General features: G+C 42.8%; 2 protein-coding genes across 2 annotated transcripts; both read left to right on the forward strand.

Moving 5' to 3' along the window:
* Window positions 1-428: 428 nt before the first annotated feature.
* On the forward strand, window positions 429-11,594 carry LOC308290164 (protein NLRC3-like; the record flags this gene model as incomplete). The annotated part of the gene is made up of 7 exons (XM_080731939.1): window positions 429-445; window positions 1,046-1,139; window positions 5,978-6,193; window positions 7,121-8,859; window positions 9,536-9,672; window positions 10,403-10,407; window positions 11,463-11,594. 7 exons carry the CDS (start codon window positions 429-431, stop codon window positions 11,592-11,594), a joined length of 2,340 nt encoding a protein of 779 aa, XP_080588065.1.
* Window positions 11,595-16,322: 4,728 nt separating this feature from the next.
* On the forward strand, window positions 16,323-22,069 carry LOC308290175 (stonustoxin subunit beta-like; the record flags this gene model as incomplete). The annotated part of the gene is made up of 3 exons (XM_080731950.1): window positions 16,323-16,380; window positions 20,365-20,901; window positions 22,032-22,069. The coding sequence occupies 3 exons, from the start codon at window positions 16,323-16,325 to the stop codon at window positions 22,067-22,069; spliced, it is 633 nt and encodes a 210-aa protein (XP_080588076.1).
* Between the last annotated feature and the right edge of the window lie 1,619 nt (window positions 22,070-23,688).

Below are 23,688 nucleotides of genomic sequence, written 5' to 3' on the forward strand. Positions count from 1 at the left end.
AACGCAAAGGGAGAAGTAGCCGATCAGAGCGCTTTGCTTTGCCCAGTGGATGCGAAATTTAGATTAAAAAAACTCACTTGTTGATTCACTCGTACAACAAAATGTGTTTTACTAAAAAAAAAAGCTTCTCAGGTCAAATATTTATATGCGATTAAACATGCGATTAATTTCGATTAATTAATTACAAAGCCTCTGATTAATTCGATTATTTTTCTAATCGAGTCCCAGCCCTAATTTATACTTTATGGGTACATCCAATTTGCAGTACTTTTACTTCTACTCCACTACAATTATATGACAACTTTAATTATGGCTTTTTAAGAAAGTCCAAAGCAAAGCCCATTGCCTCCAAAGCATGCTAACATGTCTTTTACGTTTCTTGACTCAGTCACATTGTTGGAAGTGGAGGACATAATTATGGTCAAGAGATGGGGACAGGGGAATTGTGAGGAGAGGGATCTATGTGTTCATTCACATGATCATTGTATGAATATTGTTGTGATTCCAGAAGTGTTGACCACAGAGCAGAGTCTCCAACACCCAGCTGTGTGTCTATGAAGAGTGACTGGTCTATGGGATTACCTCCTCACTTCAGTGAACCTGGACCTCCACACACACAGTATGTCAATCCTCCTATTAACACTATACAATATACACAACATCATAACACAACACAGAGTCTAATAACAGTATCCTCCCCTTTCAAGCTTTATTCATAGCAGTGGTTCTCAACCTTTATAGGCCTTGACCCCCAAAATAATCATATTTCAAACAGGGACCCCCACACCCTGACTTGGAATGTAGTAGTTGAGGCATTCAATTTAGTTTCACTCCGTTCCATAGATAAATAGTGAACATAGATCAAGATCTACAAGCTCACAACGCCTTGAGATGTGAGGTGTTGTGAGCTTGTAGATCGGCTATTTTCAAATGTACTTTCTTGTTGTACAATTTACTGTGAGTGAAAGAATTGAGTGGGCCAACAAATGATCATGAACACATTGACTTCACAATGATAATTGTATGAATATTGTTGTGATTCCAGAAGTGTTGACCACAGAGCAGAGTCTCCAACACCCAGCTGTGTGTCTATGAAGAGTGACTGGTCTATGGGAAATCCTCCTCACTTCAGTGAACCTGGACCTCCACACACACAGTATGTCAATCCTCCTATTATACAATACACACTATAACACTATACAATATACTAGGGATGACCAAATATAGAATTTTTCTTAACCGATAACCGTAAGGCCCTATCGGTTGATTAACCGTTAACCGTTAAGGACATGTGTTAAAAAATAAGCTATTTTAGAGATTTAAAAAAGGAAAATACACGATACTGTTTTTCCCCATAATAAAGTGCCATATTTACACACTAAAAACAATAAAACTAGGAGAAACAAGAATACAAATGTTTCCTAAAAGAAATGTGTTTTTGCAAAGAAACAATGGGATTGAAATAAAAAGTCTAATGTGATGTGGCAGTGCCAGGCACGTGCACACATAGACAAAAGGGGGCTTGAGCCCCTGCCCTTTTATCCAAGTGCCCTCTTCAGACCATGAATGCATTTCTTTTTTACTATGGTAAAATAAAGGCAAATTTCCCCTTTCCATACGATAACTGAAGGCTGCATTCAAGAGAATTGTCCACCTTACTTTTTTATAGTTTGATTAAAGAGTTCTTCTTTTTTTCAACTTTTTCAACTTTTTTTGGATTTTTTTAGGAAAAAGGTTACTTAAATTGTCACTGTCATTTGGCGACCCCCCAAAAATCATATGGGGACCCTCCTGGGGGTCCCGACCCACAGGTTGAGAACCACTAATCTATAGAATTCAAGGTACTATGTGTGCTGTTTGTGAAATAATTCATGTTGACATTCATTCAGTAATCATTGTGTCGTGTTCCTTTGTTTACATGAAGTTCAACTATACAACAATGTACAGGAGATAAACCCTGAGATGTTGTGCTATGTTATTGTTCTGTAATGGGACAACAAATGATCATGAACACATTGACTTCACGATCATTGTATGAATAATGTTGTGATTCCAGAAGTGTTGACCACAGAGCAGAGTCTCCAACACCCAGCTGTGGGTCTATGAAGAGTGACCGCTCTAAACATCATCCTCCAGACTTCAGTGAACCTGGACCTCCACACACAAGGTAAGATCACCTACGTATATCTGTGAAGTTCAACTGGAAAGTGTTTGGTTACAGATATGGACTGTAAGAAAATACCAAATACACACATTATAGTGAAACACTGATCTCTGTGGAACAACACAAACAATGTCTTGTATCTGCTCACAGATGTGGACAGTAGGGATGGGATGATATGCGATGTTATCGTTTATCATGATAAAAAATATTTAATTCATTGTGATATCGTCCTCCGTCATTCACTGGGATCAATTCACCTTTAATTTACTGAGCTGCATATCCGGTACCATTTAAACCCGATATAATTGGTAAAAGATACTCATACTATATGTACTTGATAGTCTTTTTTTCACTTTTTTACTTTTTTTACATAAACGATTTGTCGACGAGTCGGAATAACCCCCGCGACTCGAGTCCACTTGATAAATCCTGAGTCGAGGACAGCTCTATTTGAAACAGGGACCCCCACACCCTGACTTGGAATGTAGTAGTTGAGGCATTCAATTTAGTTTCACTCCGTTCCATAGATAGAGTGAACATAGAAGATCTACAAGCTCATAACGCCTTGAGATGTGAGGTGCTGTGAGCTTGTAGATCGGCTATTTTCAATGTACGTTTTGTTGTACAATTTACAGTCAGTGAAAGAATTGAGATGTTGTGCTATGTTATTGTTCTGTAATGGGCCAACAAATGATCATGATCACATTGACTTCGTAAGGGATAACATCTCTCTCAGCAAATCCATTTTCTGTTACTGCGTTGTCTATTTCTCGCCTAAAATGTTTTTAAAGACATTCTTCAGAGCAATGTTTAGTTGTAAATGACGCTGTGTGTTTGTTTACATGGTAGACATGTTGGATACGGCACTAAATTCACACAGCACAGCCTGAATGCAGCAGCTGCTCTGAGCCGTTGATTAGGCAGCGGTGAATTATATTTGATTTGATTTGATTTGATTTGATTTGAATTATAGAGTGGAGCGGTCATTATACGCTCATAATTCACCGCTGATTTCAGCGCTCGACCAATCAGAATCAAGCATCCAAACAAGCCGGGTAATTAACAATGATAATTGCATGAATATTGTTGTGATTCCAGAAGTGTTGACCACAGAGCAGAGTCTCCAACACCCAGCTGTGTGTCTATGAAGAGTGACTGGTCTAAAATACATCCTCCTGTCTTCAGTGAACCTGGACCTCCACACACACAGTATGTCAATCCTCCTATTACACAATACACACTATAACACTATACAATATACCCAATGCTATAGATATACAAGCTCACAATGCCTTAAGATGTGAGGTGTTGTGAGCTTGTAGATTGGCTATTTTCAAAAAATGAGCCTCTCTCTATTATTTGACCATTTTCTTACTTTTTTATGATTAATGTTGATGGAGTAATAAAGGATTCTTCTTTTTTCAACTTTTTTTAAACATTTTTAGTATGAAAAAGGTTACTTAAATTGTGACTGTCATTTGGCAACCCCCAAAAATCATATGGGGACCCTCCTGGGGGTCCCGACCCACAGGTTGAGAACCACTAATCTATAGAAGTCAAGCTACTATGTGTGCTGTTTGTGAAAGAATTGTACAATTCACAATGTGTTCAGTATACAGACTGACTGCGTGTTACTTTGTTTATATGATTTTATTGCATTCAGTAATCATTGTTGCGACCGTAGGTCGCATTTACTACCAAAACCTCCACAGGCTGTCCGTGAGTGAGTCAGTCCGTCAGTCACACGTCACACGTCACACTCTTGCCCTGCTCATATCTCCGCAACCGTTGCCCCGATCCATGCCAAATTTTGCACACACACTCCTTACCTGCCAAACTACAACCTCCAAGGACCCCCGGAGGGGGACCCCCAGATGTAAAAAATGACCAAATGTGCTAAACTGACCAGATGACCACCCCAACGGGGCTGCTCACATAAAATGCCGTAACTCCGGCTAGGAGCGACCGGGACAGCCGGGGCCGGTACCTATTTGTCCGCCTTGGCGGCGCGGAGACCCCACCCCTCATTTCTCACATGGCCCTCTTCTAGCGCCACCATGAGGCCGATTCTTGCAAAACACATTTCTGGACACTGCTCCTACAATTTTTGCCCTAAAATCACGCAAATTGGTACACAGTATGTCTACACTCATCCCATCAACATGAATCTCTCCCATATAGCGCCACCTCCAGGCCGATTTTTAAAAACACATTTTTGGACACTGCTCCTACAGATTTTGCCCTAAAATCACGAAAATCACTACACAGTATGTCTACACTCATGTCATCAACATGGATCAGGAAGATTTTGGCAAAACAAATTTTTGCCCTATTTGTGGAGATAAGTGACCTACGGTCGCTTATCTCCCGATTAGGGAGTCTTACTGGTGTTGTGTTCTTTTGTTTACATGAAGTTCAACTATACAACAATGTACAGGAGATAAACCCTGAGATGTTGTGTTATGTTATTGTTCTGTAATGGGACAACAAATGATCATGAACACATTGACTTCACAATGATAATTGTATGAATATTGTTGTGATTCCAGAAGTGTTGACCACAGAGCAGAGTCTCCAACACCCAGCTGTGTGTCTATGAAGAGTGACCTCTCTAAACATCATCCTCCAGACTTCAGTGAACCTGGACCTCCACACACAAGGTAAGATCACCTACGTATATCTGTGAAGTTCAACTGGAAAGTGTTTGGTTACAGATATGGACTGTAAGAAAATACCAACTGGAACAACACAAACAATGTCTTGTAACTGCCAGGGCTGTAACCGAACGCTTGTAGGTTCAAACCTCCGTTCATTATGTTGGCAATCAAAGTTCTAAATTAATGGGTTCATTTTTTTAATTTATATTTTATGAAAAATATATTATCAGAACATTAGGCCTATTCAGAATATCACAGTAGTAGAGAAAGCCAAATAGGTTACCAGTAAACACTAACGGTTAATTGTGACTGTTAATAAGTAGTTTTAAAATCTGCCAGAACAGCTTGGAGCGATCGAGGACCGTCCTCCGCTCCAATTCCGCTCCTGTTGGCAGGGGTGTCGCACCAAATTCTGGGCCCTGGGTACAAGGATTCACTGCGGGACCCCCATGAATGTTCTTCACAGGGGGGTGGGGTTTAACCCATTTAGACTGGGAACGCATTATTACATGTTATTTTGTGCTTTAACTATTGAAAAATAGCAGATATACAAGCTCACAGCGCGGCACAGAGTGCCTTATTGGGCCCTAGTAACTCAGTCCAACCCCCCCCCCCCACCATTTAATACCCAAAGGGTATTAAATGTAGAATATCAAATAATGTAATGTTAAAATATGTTTTCACATAGGATCAAAGGTTTTATGGTCATGATTCACTGCAATCCTGGATGGCTTGGTTCTAGGCTTAACATAATTGTTTTGTCATATTTTTGTAAAAGTCTATGGGGAAAATGAATGGGAGATTTTTTAGAGGGATCAGTAAACCACCTCCGCTGCGATGCTCTATAGGAGTGTATTCACTTTTTTACTAATTTACAAATGTACACATTGTATTAATTTACAGAGCAAATAAGAATCATGAATAATTCCAACCCCAAGCAGTATAAGAAATATCCTTCTATTCACCAGGAATATAATCATAATGAATAATATAAATAAATATCCTTCTATCCTCCATGAATATAATCATAATAAATAATATAAATAAATATCCTTCTATCCAGCAGGACTATAGTCATAATAAATAATATAAATAAATATCCTTCTATCCAGCAGGACTATGGTCCTAATAAATAATTCTTCTCCTCCACAGGAAGAGGAAGAGGGTGTGTGTTGTGACAGAGCAGGCGTCCAGGTGTTCAGTGTGTGAGGAGGTTCTGACAGATCCAGTCTCTAGCAGCTGTGGACACTGGTTCTGCAGACAGTGCATCACCTCATACTGGGAGCAGTCTGCTCCAACAGGACACCATGACTGTCCCCAGTGTGGAAAGATCTTCAGGACCAGACGTAGACTGAAGACACCCAGTCACACCAGCAGTGGACACAGTAAGACTGGACACAATTTACACTAATTAACATTCACTGTTAATTACTTTAATATTTAGATGGTAGAAGACATTTTCAAATAGTGTAGCTAAAGACAAAAATATCACACACTATTATTTTCCTGGCATTTATTTTCTTATTGCGACCGTCAGGTAGCAGTTACTATCAAAACCTCCACCGGCTGTCAGTCAGTCAGTCAGTCTGTCTGTCTGTCCCTCCGTCACCTCACACGTCACACTTTCCCCCGCCTCATATCTCCGCCACCGTTGCCCCGATCCATGCCAAACTTTGCACACACACTCCTTAGCTGCCAAACCACAACCCCTCATTTCTCACATGGCCCTCTTCTAGCACCACCATGAGGCCGATTCTTGCAGACACATTTTTGGACACTGCTGCTACAGATTTTCCCTAAAATCACGCAAACTGGTACACATTATCTCTACAGTCATGTCATCAAAATGCATCTGTCCATCTAGCGCCACCATCTGGCCGATCTTTGAAAAACACATTTTTAGACACAGCGCCTACAGATTTTGCCCTAAAATCACGCAAAGCGGTACACAGTATCTCTAAAGTCATGTCATCAATATGGATCTGTCCCATTTCCCATATTCTCTCCTGATTGCCTACTAACTAGTTTGTTTATGCGACCTGACGGTCGCTTATCTCCCGATTTAGGGAGTCTTACTGGTTCTATTTGTATTAAATTATTTTTCTAACAGAGGACATGTAACACTAATGTATGTACACATCTGTAAGAATGTAAAGTTATGAATGAAGCTGAATGTTTAAAATGTCTTCATTGTCTTCTCATAGCAGGTGTCAGTGTGCAGGAGGATTTAAAGGTTTATAAGATCACTTTGAACAGTCTGGATCGTGTGACAGACGTCACTGAAGTGCCCTCCCTCAGCAGCATCTTCACAGCGCTCTACATCACAGTGGGAGAGAGTGAAGGGGTTAATAACCAACATGAGGTCTACCAGCTTGAGACGCTCTCCAAGAAGAACACCCTCCATGACCAACCAATCAACTGCTGTGACATCTTTAAGCCCCTCCTCCTTGGCAGAGAGACACCAATCAGAAGAGTTCTGACCAAGGGAGTCGCTGGCATTGGAAAAACCTTCTCTGTGCGTAAGGTCGCTCTGGACTGGGCAAGGGGTTTGGAAAATCAAGATGTCATTCTCCTGGTTCCCTTCTCATTCCGGGAGCTGAACTTGGTCAGAGATGAGCAGCACAGTCTTCTCTCACTGATCCATGTTTTCCATCCAACGTTGAAGAAGGTCACAGCAGAGCAGCTCGCTGTCTGGAAGGTTGGCTTCATCTTTGATGGTTTGGATGAAAGCAGGTTGTCCTTCAACTTCAACAATGACATCATCTCTGATGTCACAGTGACATCATCAGTGGATGGGCTGTTGACAAACCTCATCGAGGGGAATCTGCTCCCATTGGCTCTCATCTGGATAACCACCAGACCTGCAGCAGCCAATCAGATCCCTCCTGCATATGTTGACCTGGTGACAGAAGTACGAGGGTTCACCGACCCCCAGAAGGAAGAGTACTTCAGGAAGAGATTCAGTGATGAGGAGCTGGCCAGCAGAATCATCTCACACATGAAGACGTCAAAGAGCCTCCACATCATGTGTCACATCCCAGTCTTCTGTTGGATCAGCGCTACCGTTCTGGAGGACATGGTGAAGACAGACGAGACAGGACAGCTGCCCACGACCCTGACTGCCATGTGCTGCCACTTCCTGTTGGTCCAGACAAAGAGGAAGGAGCTGAAGTATGATGAGCCTCATCAGGGGAAAAAAAGAAACAAGAAAAGAAACAGAAAAGAGAGAGAGAATCAACAGAAGATCATGGAGAAGGACAGGGAGGTTCTTCTGAAGCTGGGCAGGCTGGCGTTTGAACATCTGGAGAAAGGCAGCATCATGTTCTACCAAGAAGACCTGGAAGAGTGTGGTCTGGATGTGAAAGACGCCTCGCTGTACTCAGGAGTGTGCACAGAGATCTTCAAAAGAGAGGGCGTGCTCTTCCAGAGAGCAGTCTACTGCTTTGTTCATCTGATCATCCAGGAGTTTCTGGCTGCAGTCTACCTGTTCCACTGTTTCACACAGAAGAACAAGGAGGTCTTGGAGACATTCCTGGGACATGACATAGATGGACGCGTTTACACCAGTGACATGTCCTTGGAGGACTTCCTGGACGCAGCCAACCGTAAAGCCATAGAGAGTAAGAATGGTCACCTGGACCTGTTTCTCCGCTTCCTTCATGGTCTCTCACTGCCGTCCAACCAGAGTCTGTTGGGAGGTCTACTGGTTCAGACACAGTACAGTCCAGAGAGCATCCAGAGAGCCATCAACAACCTGAAGAAGATGAGTGATTACGATGCCTCTCCTGACAGATGTATCAACATCTTCCACTGTTTGATGGAGATGAACGACCACTCAGTGCATCAGGAGATCCAACAGTACCTGAAGTCAGGGGACAGATCAAAGACAGAATTGTCTCCGACCCAATGTTCAGCTCTGGCCCACATGCTGCAGATGTCAGAGGATGTTCTGGAGGAGTTGGACCTGGACAAATACAACACATCAGAGCAGGGCCGACGCAGACTCATCCCAGCTGTGAGGAACAGCAGAAAGGCTCGGTTAGTAGTCATGTGAATAAAAAACTTAGAACAGAAACAATGTACTGTACTTTCACACCACCACACTATAAACATGATAGTTAAATCAACAGTGATACACGTGCGCGCGCGCGCGCACACACACACACACACACACACACACACACACACACACACACACACACACACACACACACACACACACACACACACACACACACACACACACACACACACACCCTCAAAGTTACAACGGCCAATCTAAGGCAAAAGGGTGACAGAGCTTTTTCTGTGGCTGGCCCAGCTCTCTGGAACAGCCTTCCATCCGACTTAAAACACACCTCTTCACCCTAGCATTTGAGCCCTAGACCCCTCCCTCCCTGTGCCTTTTATCTGTCATTGTTTTATATCTTAAATGTTTTGTTTTTATAGCTGTTCTTACAAGGTTTTAAATGTTTACAAATGTTTCTATTGTTTTTGCTTTGTATTGTATTTGTTTTTACTGCGTTCTCATGATGCAGCACTTTGGTCAACCTGGTTGTTTTTAAATCTGCTTTATAAATAAATGGACTTGACGTGTGTGTGTGTGTGTGTGTGTGTGTGTGTGTGTGTGTGTGTGTGTGTGTGTGTGTGCGTGTGTGTGTGTGTGTGTGTGTGTGTGTGTGACCGTGGTCTGATTGACCACCTCTAATTACAGACTTGTTGGCTGGGGTCTTTACCTCAAGAAGGAAGACATGGAAGTTGTGTCTTCAGCTCTCAGTTCTAATCCATCCCATCTGAGACACCTGGACTTAAGTTACAACCAACTGGACATGGATCTACTGGATCTACTCTGTGCTGCACTGAAAAGTCCTCATTGTAGACTGGAGACTCTACGGTGAGATTAATTTACAATCATTATTTCCATCAGTGATTTATCATGTGATTATAATATGAATATTGTGGCATGAATAAGGTTGATATCATAGTAACACATTAACTGGGATAATGAGGAGGTACAGTAACTACAGTATGTACATGTTTACTAAATTCACTCAAACCACTCAAAGACTGTCTGTCTGTATCAGGGTAAAAAATAATCCAAGTGGCAATACCACAATGCAGCTCTGTTACTAGTAAAAGTAATAAATACACTTTATTACCAAAAACTCAATCTGCAGAATACCCCCTTTTTATGTTTTCAACATGTGTCAAAATAAAAAAAAAGTGTATAATAGGTGATACAATAGCTGGTTTATGTATATTGCAATAATCTAAATCAGATCTGAAGTAAATGGTTACTAAAGATTTCAAATAATTAATGAGTAAAGATTACAGTATTTGCCTCTATAGATGTAGTGCAGTAGAAGTATAAAATATACAAAGTTGACATAATCAAGTAAAGTAAATAAAGTAAACTAAACTTGTACTTAAGTACAGAAGTTGAGTAAATGTACTTAGTTCCATTCCACCACTGGTCTGTATCGTCTCTTTCTCCAGCAGATGTCCTTCTGTGTCTGTGACATCAGCAGTTATCAGCTTCACTTGTCTTAAACTGTCCATCAATTGACCTTTGACCTGTTAGTTCTTGTGTGTATAATGAAGCAATAAGCCACAAGAGGCATGTGGTTACCTAGTATTTTATAACGTCTGAAAGGCGTGGTGAGACACGAAGCGAAGCCGAGTGTCTCCAACCCTCTCAGCCGTTATAAAATACAGGTAACCACATGCCTCGCGTGGCTTCTTGCTTTTCTAAAACGGTTGCAATATGGCAACATGAAAAATCATAGACATGTACCAATTAAAACTGTTCTATTTCACTAATAATTCACTACAAGGTCTGCAAGAAAGTAGTTCCCAGCTACAAGAAAGTAGTTCCCAGCTACAAGAAAGTAGTTCCCAGCTACAAGAAAGTTGTTCCCAGCTACAAGAAAGTAGTTCCCAGCTACAAGAAAGTAGTTCCCAGCTACAAGAAAGTAGTTCCCAGCTACAAGAAAGTAGTTCCCAGTTCCCAGCTACAAGAAAGTAGTTCCCAGCTACAAGAAAGTAGTTCCCAGCTACAAGAAATTAGTTCCCGGCCAGGCTGCAGAAACACCTGTTGCAATCAGAATGGGGTATAGGGGGGGCGCTTGGTGTTTTTACAAGCCCCGTCCAGTCACTCAGTTACCGTCCTATGTGTGTGGGCCGTGCTTAGAAGCCCCGTAGGCAGGATTTAAGAGAAAATCAAGCGCTCCCTTCTCTAGTTCAGCTTCACAACACTGTGGAAAGAAATGACGCACCTGGGTTTGATATAAACTGATTCAAGATGTGGATTATTGTGTCATTTAGACACTGGTTTAATCAGAAACCAGCCAATCAGAATCAAGTGTTGGAACTAACCATTTTATAAACTCTGTTTTCAGTCACTTTGCTGGATCATCTGTTTTCAACCTGTTGCTGTTTCCTGTCTGTTGGGAGATTAAGTAAAGATTATTTAGTTCATGTTACTCTGTCTGGTTTTCTACTCTAAAACCCAGACAGTCCATCCAGACCAGGTCCTTTAATAGGTGGTTGCAAGCAGGTTCTCAGAATAATGTATTTTATAGCAGACAATCAAACATTGTGTGTTTTATTTCTCATTTAGACTGATGAACTGCTGGTTGTCAGAGAGAAGCTGTGAAGTTCTGGCCTCAGCTCTCAGATCTAATCCTTCTCATTTGAGAGAATTAGACTTGACCTTCAATGTGTTGCCGGTGTCTGGACTGAAGAACTTCTCTGGACTGGAGTCTCTGCAGTGAGTAGACTTGAACTGTGTCCATGTTGGTTAGTGCAGTGATTCCCTTGTTTCATGTTCCAATGGCATAACGTCTATTGTGCTAGTCTGCCCCAACAATCCCCTCCTCCCACCCCATTTATACAGTCATACACCTGCTGAAGATTCATGTTTATGTGTATAATCTGTTGCAGTAAAATATCCAGGAAAAATACACAAAATAAGCTGGGCTTGCATGATTTCATTAACTCTGCATTTTACCAGTGGTGTAAGTACTTTTACTTAAGTACTGTACTTAGGTACAGTTTTGAGGTATTTGTATTTCCAAATTCCAATACTAAAACTATAGTTACTAGTTACTTTGCTGATCTAAATTAAATATGTTAAAACATACATGAACCACTTTAGCCCTATTTTATACAGAGGCTATTTGAAAATAGCAGATCTACAAGCTCACAACGCGTCACATTGCGACGCGTTGTGAGCTTGTAGATCTGCTATTTTCAAACATTTTGGACTTTTACTTTTAGTATTTTAAGTAAATTTTGATGCCAATACTTTTGTACTTTTACTCATTTTGAATTCTGGACTACTACACAAGTCCAGAATTATTGTACTTCTACAATGCAGTATTGATACTTTTACTTAAGTAGAAAATGTAAGCACTTTTTCCACCACTCACGTTCACACAGAACACACAACTGTGCTGTGAAAAAACAGTGCTCCGGTGTGTGTGTGTGTGTGTGTGTGTGTGTGTGTGTGTGTGTGTGTGTGTGTGTGAGTGTGTGTGTGTGTGTGTGTGTGTGTGTGTGTGTGTGTGTGTGTGCGCGCATCAACTCTGTGCAGGCAGAAGATATAATCTCTTCCCTTTGCTCAATAAAACGCAATGTCTATATTATCTGCTCCGTTAAAATTCAAATAATGACAATTTAAAGCTATACTGTGTAAGATGCCCAACTAGTGGTCATTAGCCCTATAGCAAACCGCGGTCGTGTCCGCGTCTTTCGGACGTTTTTCGTACCTTCAGACCCCCGCGTCTGCCTCCACCTCGCTGAGATCTATCTTGTAAGGGGTCCCTTGTTCCTGTGCGTTCAGTAATTCCAGAGATACGGACTCCTTCACCCTGCCTGGTAGGCGAAATTACCTAGAGAAGGGATGGTACAAACAGGCGACAACAAATATGGCTGCCATAGCGACCCCACTTCAAGATGCGCTGTGATTGGCCGGCAGTTGTATAACCCTCGCTGTGATTGGCCGGTAGTATGATGACGCAATTTTGGCGCGAAAGACCGCCCCGGTCACTGCCCAGTAGAAAACATATAAAGAAAAGGCTTTCAGAGCTGAAATTCACGGAGTGGGGGTTCTAAAACTTTAGCGATTTAACAGTTAGGACAATTTTAAGATTTGTTTTATAAAAAAAGTTACATAGTAGGTTTAAATGAATCCTACTTGATGCAACATTCATTGCACTGCTTGTAAACTGAGCTTTGCCACGTTCATAAAGTTATAGTGTCATTTCACTAGTAGCAGAAACACTGTAGTGTCAGGTAGTGGAGACGTGTTAGACAGTCAGACATTGATGCATTGTTGTTCTACTTCCTACAGAGTGAAACATGGAGGAGAACTCTGGACTAATCCTGAACTCCTTACAAGATGTGAGTGTCTGTCTGTCTGTCTGTCTGTCTGTCTGTCTGTCTCTCTGTCTGTCTGTCTGTCTGTCTGTATTTGTATACAGTGTTTTCTCCTCTGTTGGCCCCTCCCTCCCTGGATGCTGTCCTGAAAGCTCTTCAGTAGAGCTTCCAGTGAATGCAGGAGGTTTCTCTGCTCTTGGCCTGGTCCTTCACACCAGCTGATGCTTGTTAACAAAACACTCCCTCTACCTGACACACCTTCTGTAATGTTCAACCCTCTTTCTGCCACACATTCTGCTTAATGTCCCCCAAAAACACAGTGGCCCTCATTTATCAACGTGGTGCAGATCACAATTTTGGCGTACACCGCAATTTAGGCAAGTCTCTGCATTTATCATTTCAATGTGACTTTGACGTTGGCGTAGGGTAGGATCAAATCTCACGTCAAGTTCAGAGGTGGTGTAGGATTCATCTTACACCTCTTATTCCATTGTAGACATGCAGGGCAGCATTGTCTAACTATCTGACAGACAATGGACACATGTATCCACTCGAAAATGTATATCTAACACACTAATAAATAATCCTGTGAAAATATAACATTTTATAAAAGCATATAGCCGGCTACGTCATGGACATGCACGCTGATTTTATTTCCAAATTACAATGACAAGCAATTTAAATCTAGTGATATGGCAGCAATCTACATTAAGTGCTTTAACACTAACAGTCTATTGCAGATCTGGCTCAGAACAAGCACAGATACGAACGCATGCAAGAGCATTTTCGGGACCAGCTCGGCGCCGCTGTAATCTTACATTTTCGTGGACTGTGAGCATCCAATTTAAACAGTGACGTGAGTCCTTTATTAAGGATAAAACCTGAAGGTCCAAACCTGGCTGTGCCCAGCCCAGCGCACGCTATGGATGATTTATTTGGGGGTCCACGGCCCACCGGGGAGATGGCTAGCCTGTGCGGGAAATATACTGTATATACCGGTACATGATTGCTATAGTTTAAGCACTCAAACGTGCATTGCACTCGTCACAGATATTGGGTTAAATTTTAGAGATGGACCGATTGCAAAATTCTTGGCCGATTCCGATTTCCGGTTTTATTAAATTCTGATCTGCCGATACCGATTTTTCCGATACCGATTTTCTATCTAAGAAAGAACAATAATTATACAATACACCATATATTTTTTGGCTTGAGTACCCTTTCCATGATTTTTTATCCAAGTACTCCCTTTCCCAGACAACATTTTGCTTATATAACTGCAATTAAAACCACAACTATGGTAGGCTATATGCATAACACCCCTGTTCAACAATATAACATCACAAATAAGAAATGGAGTGAGTTTCAAACAGTGCATCCTGAGCAGATTTATTTTCAACACTGACAATAAGATTCAGTCAGTTTTCATGTCAATAACTAGTAATCAACAACCAATCATCAACTGATCAACAAAATTCAAAAACACATCTCAGTTGGCTGGTATTCTACCATGTAATTTCTTCAGTATCCCATGCAGTACCTCTGGGTATCACCAGGGGTACTCGTAGTACCCCAGTTAAACACTGGAGTAGTTGACTTTCAATGTCACAATCAACAATTTTTTAAGCAGCACTGAGTTAACTTAAGAAAATAAAACTTGAACTCAATCTAGTGCAATGTTTGTACTTGAAAAATGAAAGCTGGTGCTATTTAACTATTATTATTATCATTGTTATTATTATGCTGGTGAAATTGGCTTGGCAATCCTTTCTGTTTTTATACTGTCATTATTATCAACAAGCAACCCCCCTGGTTGCTTGTTTCTCTCTCAAAAGCAAAACCTGGCAACATTGGGTGATCAGACTGAAGTGTTTATCTTAGCACAGGACGCTAAACAAGCAGACTGCAGTGGACACACATGCTGCTCATGATTACACGCATTTATGTAGCACAATATTTGGGATATGTGTGGCTGGCTACCAACAGGGAGGAAACATCGGAAAATCACTGTTGATAGCATGTAAAATAGACGATTCGCACGAAAAATAAAAAGACGCTTCACGGACATTTTTAGCGCTTCTTCGGCAGCCTTTGCTATAGATTTCAGCACTTCTGCGGGAATAGCATGGTGCCCTGTGCTTCAGCCCATAAAGCGTGTGCATTAATCTGGCCATTCTTTAGCACGATGTGAGTTTGTATGACTTGTAGATCAGCTGTTTTCGACTAAACTCACACAGCCAGCCACCACGTTGTGTGTGTGAGAGTCAGAGTGTGTGTGGAGGGACGAGGGAGGGAGGGACGGGGAGAGAGAGAGAGAGAGAGAGAGATAGACGGAACACTATAGCCCCGTTCAGCTCGCATCGTTGCTTTTGTTCAGATGTAGACTACTGTAATGAGATGGAGTTATTTATTTGAGCGAACGGGTAATATGGCTTATCAATGCAAAGAGCGAGTTTTGGATCATCCTGGCACACAGTGAAATAAGTCCAAATCCGTGACGTGTTTTCTTCATGAGTCTGTTAGCGTTAGCTTCGCTGCTGCTTTGTTTTGGTCAGCGCGCGTTGAGACACATGTTGCGTACTGCGCATGCATGTCATTTTTGATCGGTGGAAAACCGGAAATTACGTTAGGACCGGCCGGTCACCGATTGAGGCCGATTTTATATAATACCGGCCGATTTTCGATACCGGCCGATACCGATGTCCATCTCTATTAAATTTATATCCAAACATAACCGTGGGGTCTCTCAATGTATACAGTAGCTACTGTACACTATGCTGGAGTTAATGATGAAACCCGACGCTCCACCTGTGCCCACAGCGCACCATCTTCCCCGTGGGCGCCGTGGATTTATTTATGCCACCTGGAGATCACTCAACACCAGCCAGCCTTCATCCATCAATGCTTAGAGCCTCATTCATTCTTCAACCACTGCATTCAGATGACCTTTTTTTTTGCGTCCATAAAGTTATTATTATTATCCATGACGGAGGCGATGAGCCGACTCAGCGCCGTTATCGAGTTATGTGAATAATGTAATAATAATAATAATAACTTTATCACCGAAAAAAAAAAAAAAAAGCCATCTGCGGTGGGCAAGCGGGGACGCGAACCCGCGGCTCATGGACCGAAAACAGAATGCCTTAACCGCTCAGCCACCAAACTACAACTTTGAGGAGGGTATTCAATATCTATTTATAGGAAAGAAAAAGCCTAACGTGCGTTGTTGCTTCTTGCGTTTCTGCCGTTCACTCGGTGACATGGACACTACATCATTTCGGCTTCATATGAACGCTTGATAAAAAAGGCAAAACGCAACGGCAATATCCCGGGACCTCGCCGTTTTCTCTACAGAGCGTTACCATATGTACGGGGCCTTAGTTTCCAGGATATCTGTCATTAACCCTTTCAAAGCCACGGGGAGCCCCTTAATGTTAAAACCGTACTATATCGCACATCCCAGCAGGGAGTCTCAGCCACGCCGTACTTTCCCGGACTTAGTCATTAAAACCGGAATAAATGATTTTGATCCGAAAATCGGCGATCGTCTAACCTTCCCTAGTCACCACTCGTGCATTGATAGCTCATGCACAGTCTGACATGAAGCAGAGGTGACGTCAGCTCCTTTCCTTCTCCAAGGCTACTCCCAGCCATTCGTTTGCTGTCTGTACCCTGGTGCTCCTACAGCAGCCATGCTAGGGGCTATGCTAGCGAACATTTTCAGTTCTGCTTTTGAGTCACACATGGATTATTTGCGGGGACATTTACGTGAAGGGATCGCGCACGCGAAACGCACGGGGAGATCGATGATCGGCCAAAACCCCCATTCTATCCCAACGGAGAACAAGATAATCACGGTGAGTTTATGACCTGGGAAAAAAAAAGAAAAAACAATGGCGCTGTCCAAGAAGGAAGGGCGGCGGGCTCATGTTTATAAACATAATATTATGTCTCAGATCACAATACAATAATAGAAATTTCACGGCTAATCTACCAACCACCATTCTATTTCGGACGGCAAAGTGTTAAAGGACAACTCCGCCCTAAATCACTTCTAGGCTCATTTTCCTACTTATATTGATCCAAAAAGACTGTCCATGGGGTCTATTAGGCAGTAATTCCCCTGTTGTCCAGTTTCCCCAGCAGAACCCAGCAGCTGTCATAGCATAGAGTGGAGCCTATAAGCCTATCACTTTGACACTATTTGTTGTGGTCAAAAGTGTTTTTATTTTTCATGAATGTGGTACTAGTTGTCCTTACAAACACATCCATGTCATCGTCCCACACAAGCCATCACACTCTGCTAACAGATGTTATGCTTTTATGTGTTTTGCCAAGTCCCGGAAAAGATGCCCTGTGATTGGCCAGTGCAGTCACTTTGATTGGCACTTGTGCCGAATGCTCACCCCAAAACATTATTTATGAGATTGTGGTGGCTTGTGTGGGACAACCAAGGCATGGATGTGTTTGTAATGACAACTAGTAACACATTCATGAAAAAGAAAATCACTTTTGAACACAACAATTATAGTGTAAAAGTGATAGGCTTATAGGCTCCACTCCTATGTGTGTGTGTGTGTGTGTGTGTGTGTGTGTGTGTGTGTGTGTGTGTGTGTGTGTGTGTGTGTGTGTGTGTGTGTGTGTGTGTGTGTGTGTGTGGTTTGTGTGGGACATGGACATGAAGGGAAGTTTATTAGCTTTCCTTTCGTTGTTAGGACGCATTCCACTTGTTCTGGCCGTAAAGTCGGGCATTTCAAGAATATTTAAGGGCGTGTTTAAATTTCAGCCTGGGCATTTATCAAGGCTGAGATCAAATGTACTCCAGGTGTGTCTTTAGGAAGTGTTCATAAATGCCACTTGAACTTGGCCTACGCAATATTTGGGAAAAAAAGAATTACTGTTTTTTACACTCCATTGATAAATGAGGGCCACTGTCTCCTCCTTTCAGTTGGCTACAGACCTATATTGTACTTTTTACTCCACTACAATTATTTGACAGGGTTAGTTGATAGTTACTTTTCAGATTAATAAAATAAATACATAAAAAATACACACAGAACCACTTAAAGCCTATAATTTGGCTTTTCAAACAAATAGCAGATTTGCAAGCTCAAAACGCGCTGCATCTCAGCACGTTGTGAGCTTGTAGATATGCTATATGAAAAGCTCCACTGGCTGTCTGTCCGTCCTTCTGTCAGTCAGTCTGTCTGTCTGTCACGTCACGTCACGTCACGTCACGTCACGTTACACTTTTGCCCTACTCATATCTCTACCCCTATCCATGCTAAACTTTGCACACACACTCCTTGCCTGCCAAACCACAACCTCCAGGACCCCCGGAGCTCCAGGGACCCCCTGGCGCCGCTGCCAAAAAGTGCAAAGATGACCAAATGACCACCCCAACGGAGCTGCTCACGGGGAATTCCCGGGGACCACCAACTCCTGGTGCTCCAGAACGGATGCAAAAGTGCTCCCGCCACCTACCTGTGGACCCCCACCACCTACCTGTGGACCCCCCACCTACCTGTGGACCCCCGCCACCTACCTGTGGACCCCCACCACCTACCTGTGGACCCCCACCACCTACCTGTGGACCCCCCACCTACCTGTGGACCACTGCCACCTACCTGTGGACCCCCAGCACCTACCGGCAGACCCCCCCCCCCACCTACCGGCGGACCCCCGCCACCTACCTGTGGACCCCCACCACCTACCGGCAGACCCCCCCCCACCTACCTGTGGACCCCCGCCACCTACCTGTGGACCCCCACCACCTACCTGTGGACCCCCACCACCTACCTGTGGACCCCCACCACCTACCGGCAGAACCCCACCACCTACCGGCAGAACCCCACCACCTACCTGTGGACCCCCACCACCTACCTGTGGACCCCCACCACCTACCTGTGGACCCCCACCACCTACCGGCAGACCCCCACCACCTACCGGCGGAACCCCACCACCTACCTGTGGACCCCACCACCTACCGGCAGACCCCCGCCACCTACCTGTGGACCCCCACCACCTACCTGTAGACCCCCCCCCCCACCTACCTGTAGACCCCCGCCACCTACCTGTGGACCCCCCCCACCTACCTGTAGACCCCCGCCACCTAGCAGCAGACACTGCAGCCCAATAAAAAGGCCGTAACTCGGGCACCCCGGCGGACCCTCGCGGACCCCGCAGACCCCCACGCCGCTGGGAAAGAAATATGGGAAAATAGTCTAAGGTAGCCGATCTACAAACTACTGCTCCACTCCACGGCCCCTGGTGTATACATGTGACCTGACGGTCGCTTATCTCCCCATTAGGGAGTCTTAAGCTGGTTGCACACTGCTGCGTTTTTCGTTGCAAAATGCGTTTTTCAGGGCAAGGAGAGAGAGAGAGATAGAGAGAGCAAGGGACAGAGTGGTGCGCGAAACGGGCGTCAGTGTGCAAACGTGACTGACATAACGTGAGGTTGATTTTTTTATTCACACGCTCGGAAATTCACCCCGATATTCGGCCCGAAAAACGCAGCACTGTGCAACCTGCTTTACTGGTAGATTCTGCTATTTTCAGAGCACAACACCCGAGCAGAATCAAACATAAAATGACTTGTCTTTTAGTTCTACTGGATCTCGTCTCCACTAGTCCCTCCCTAACATTTTAGTCTACTTTTATTTATTTTTACAAAATTGTCAGTAAATTCAGTCTTAAATGTGTGTTTAGTTTTTATTTAGTTTCACACAGTGACAAAAGTTGACAAACATTTTTCGTCATAGTTTTAGTTGACAAAATCAACACTAATAGCCTATCAATCATAATAAAAATACCCGATCTACAAGCTATTTTTAATGAAAAAAACTACATAGGGCATAATAATTCATAATAAATAAATGTTTTCTCTTCCTACAAATGTAGTGGAGTTAAAAGTACAATATGTGTCTTTGAAATGTAGTGAAAGTCACAAGTATCCAGTAATACAAATACTCTGGTATTAGTACTTTAACTACACAACATTAACTTATTGTGTACTCAGTTACTGTAAACCAATCTCTCTCTCTCTCTCTCTCTCTCTCTCTCTCTCTCTCTCTCTCTCTCTCTCTCTCTCTCTCTGTGAATATTTTAATACTTTTTAAATATTAAATATTTGTAATGTTTCCTGTCTTGTTCTCTCATCAGACTTCCATCGTCTCACACTGGATCCAAACACAGCGAGCAGAACACTCTGTCTGTCTGAGAGCAACAGGAAGGTGACTCGGCCAGAGAGGGAGGAGCTTCAGTCATACCCTGATCATCAGGACAGATTTGATGATAAGTGGGATCAGGTTCTGTGTACAGAGGGTCTGACTGGACGCTGTTACTGGGAGGTAGAGACGAGTGGAGAGGTTAGGATAGGAGTGGCTTACAGAGGAATCAGCAGGAGAGGAGAGGGTCCTAATAGACTTGGGCACAATGATCTGTCCTGGAGTCTGGGCTGTTGGGGAGGCGGAGGCTTTTACTGTGTCTCTCACAATAGTAGGACCACTTCTCTCCCTGGTGTTTCCTCTGGCTCCAACAGAGTAGCAGTGTATGTAGACCATGCTGCCGGGACTCTGTCCTTCTATGACGTGTCCTTGGACTCACTGACACACATTTACACCTTCCAGTCCTCATTCACTGAACCACTCTACCCTGGGTTTAGGCTTGACCCCTACTCCTCCTCCTCAGTGTGTCTTTGTGAGGACAGATAATGTCTCTGATGAGTTGACATCAACCAATATGGTTGTTATGGATGTGTTTGAACACAGGAAGCATTTTGGACATCCAAGGTTTCCAGCCAACAGCAACATAGTTTATGTATATATTTATATTTTATATGTCTACAGTACAGTCAATACTGCAACATAGAAATACTCTGATAAAAGTAAAAGTCCAGAATTCCAAGTAAAAGTGCAAAAGTATTGGCATCAAAATGTACTTAAAGTTGTGTTGATTTCACCGACTAAAAATATGATGAAAAATGTCTGTCGACTTCCTTTTTTCACTGACTAAATAAAAGCTAAACAAACACTGAGCTATGATGACTAAAACTAAGACTAAATATAGAATTGTCAATTTCGTAAAATGTCAGGGAGGGACTATTAGTGGAGAAGAGATCCAGTAGAACTAAAAGACAAGTCATTTTATGTTTGGTTGCGCTCGGGTGTTGCTCTCTGAAAATGGACGATCTACAAGCTCACAACGTGACGCAGCGCGACAGGTTGTGAGCTTGTAGATCTGCTATTTTCAGCACACAACCAAGTATAAAATCAGGCATGCCATCATGGCCGCCAAATAACATTTTAGTCGACTAAAACTAAAATAAAATCAGATGACAAAAATATGACTCAAACTAAATGGGGGAGTGTCTCAATCGTGGGCTGGAATGTGTAGGCGTCCGTGTGTCTGTATAGAATCAATGTTCAATTTCAATTCAAAGAACTTTATTGGCATGAGAAAACATATGTTTACATTATCAAAGCAATGTAATGTCACACTGCGGTGCTCTAGACATGTTCTCCGTCTACTGTCTCCCCTCTGCTCTGTATGGCTAACACATTCAAGTATCAAATTAAATGTTAAACACTTCATCTATTTAGAAAACAAGAAGGTATGTTGACTAAGACAGTCCATACATTTGGAAACATATTTTTACATCAATATTGTCTTCAGTTCATGTAGGATTATTTTAAAAGTAGGCGAACTACAGTTGAATTGCAATTTGACTTCTATGGGCTGGCTTGCAGTGCACCGTTCTCCCTTACCCCAAGTGGTGTCACTGTCTCAATTGTGGGTGTGAATCTGTAGGTTCCCGTGTGTCTCTATAGATGCCTTAACAATGCAGGCGCAGGTCTGCACCAAATGAACCCCACCGCCCATATGATGCAATGGATAAGTGGTCACTGCACTCACGTTTAAAAATGCATTCCATGTTTATATTGCACGTGACGTTGTTGCTTATGTTTAGCATAACTTCCACTGGAAGATTTATTGTCCAAACAATACCCTGTAAGGCCCCCTGCCTTACAGGGTATTGTATATTGTCTTCAACGTTTTCAGGCCAAGGACCCCTTAGTTGAGAGAGAGATGAAGCAGGGACCCCCACAACCCATAGATTCTATATAGTTTCATTGTTTGACGGCACAATCATCAGTGTATTTTGGTTTCATGTCAATTTGTGTTTTCAGATATTTAACCACTTGACCTGTCAACACTTAATAAACGTGACCTTTCGCTCTGTACTTAGTCTGCTCTTTTTCTCTTCTACACCAAAGCTCTTTGCCGAAAATAGCCGTGAGCTTGTAGATCTGCTATTTTTGGCTAAAGTTATCAGAATATGTACGCTAGGGTTCAAGAAGTGATTAACACTTTGCCGTCCGAAATAGAATGGTGGTTGGTAGATTAGCCGTGAAATTTCTATTATTGTATTGTGATCTGAGACATAATATTATGTTTATAAACATGAGCCCGCCGCCCTTCCTTCTTGGACAGCGCCGTTGTTTTTTTTTTTTTTTTTTACCCAGGTCATAAACTCACCGTGATTATCTGGTTCTCCGTTGGGATAGAATGGGGGTTTTGGCCGATCATCGATCTCCCCGTGCGTTTCGCGTGCGCGATCCCTTCACGTAAATGTCCCCGCAAATAATCCATGTGTGACTCAAAAGCAGAACTGAAAATTTTCGCTAAAATAGCCCCTAGCATGGCTGCTGTAGGAGCACCAGGGTACAGACAGCAAACGAATGGCTGGGAGTAGCCTTGGAGAAGGAAAGGAGCTGACGTCACCTCTGCTTCATGTCAGACCGTGCATGAGCTATCAATGCACGAGTGGTGACTAGGGAAGGTTAGACGATCGCCGATTTTCGGATCAAAATCATTTATTCCGGTTTTAATGACAAAGTCCGGGAAAGTACGGCGTGGCTGAGACTCCCTGCTGGGATGTGCGATATAGTACGGTTTTAACATTAAGGGCCTCCCCATGGCTTTGAAAAGGTTAATATAAAAAAGGAGAAAAAAAGCTTCTATCACACAAAGATTTGGAGGACCCCCTGTAGTAACTCTGAGGACCCCCTGGGGGTCCCGGACCCCCTGTTGAAGACCCTAGCAAGGAGTCATGTGACGTCTTCAGGGCTTTGTGTCTGTTAAGAGGTTGTTGTATTTTTGGACGTAGTCCATTATGTATGTTGATGATTGGTCGCAGTCACTGTCAGTCATTTATTTGTATAATTAAGTCAAGACTCTGAACCCCCAGTTGCTCCTGATGAGCAGTAGGTGGCGCTGTATAAATGCACCATTTACCTTTTTATGTTCTGTGCAACTTTTATTTACAAAGCCTAAAAGGCAAGTCTCATTTATATGTTCCAATGTCCAAAGCCAAATACACAAATCATTGATTGCAATAATTTGTATGACAATCAATTTGCACTGTCCTAGTGTCTATTACTGTTTTTTATTATTATTATTGCCATGTTTTTGCTTTTACTTATG

The sequence above is a fragment of the Nannobrachium achirus genome (genome assembly GCF_963921795.1).
Source record: "Nannobrachium achirus genome assembly, chromosome: 1".
In the NCBI taxonomy this organism is placed as follows: Eukaryota; Metazoa; Chordata; class Actinopteri; order Myctophiformes; family Myctophidae; genus Nannobrachium; species Nannobrachium achirus.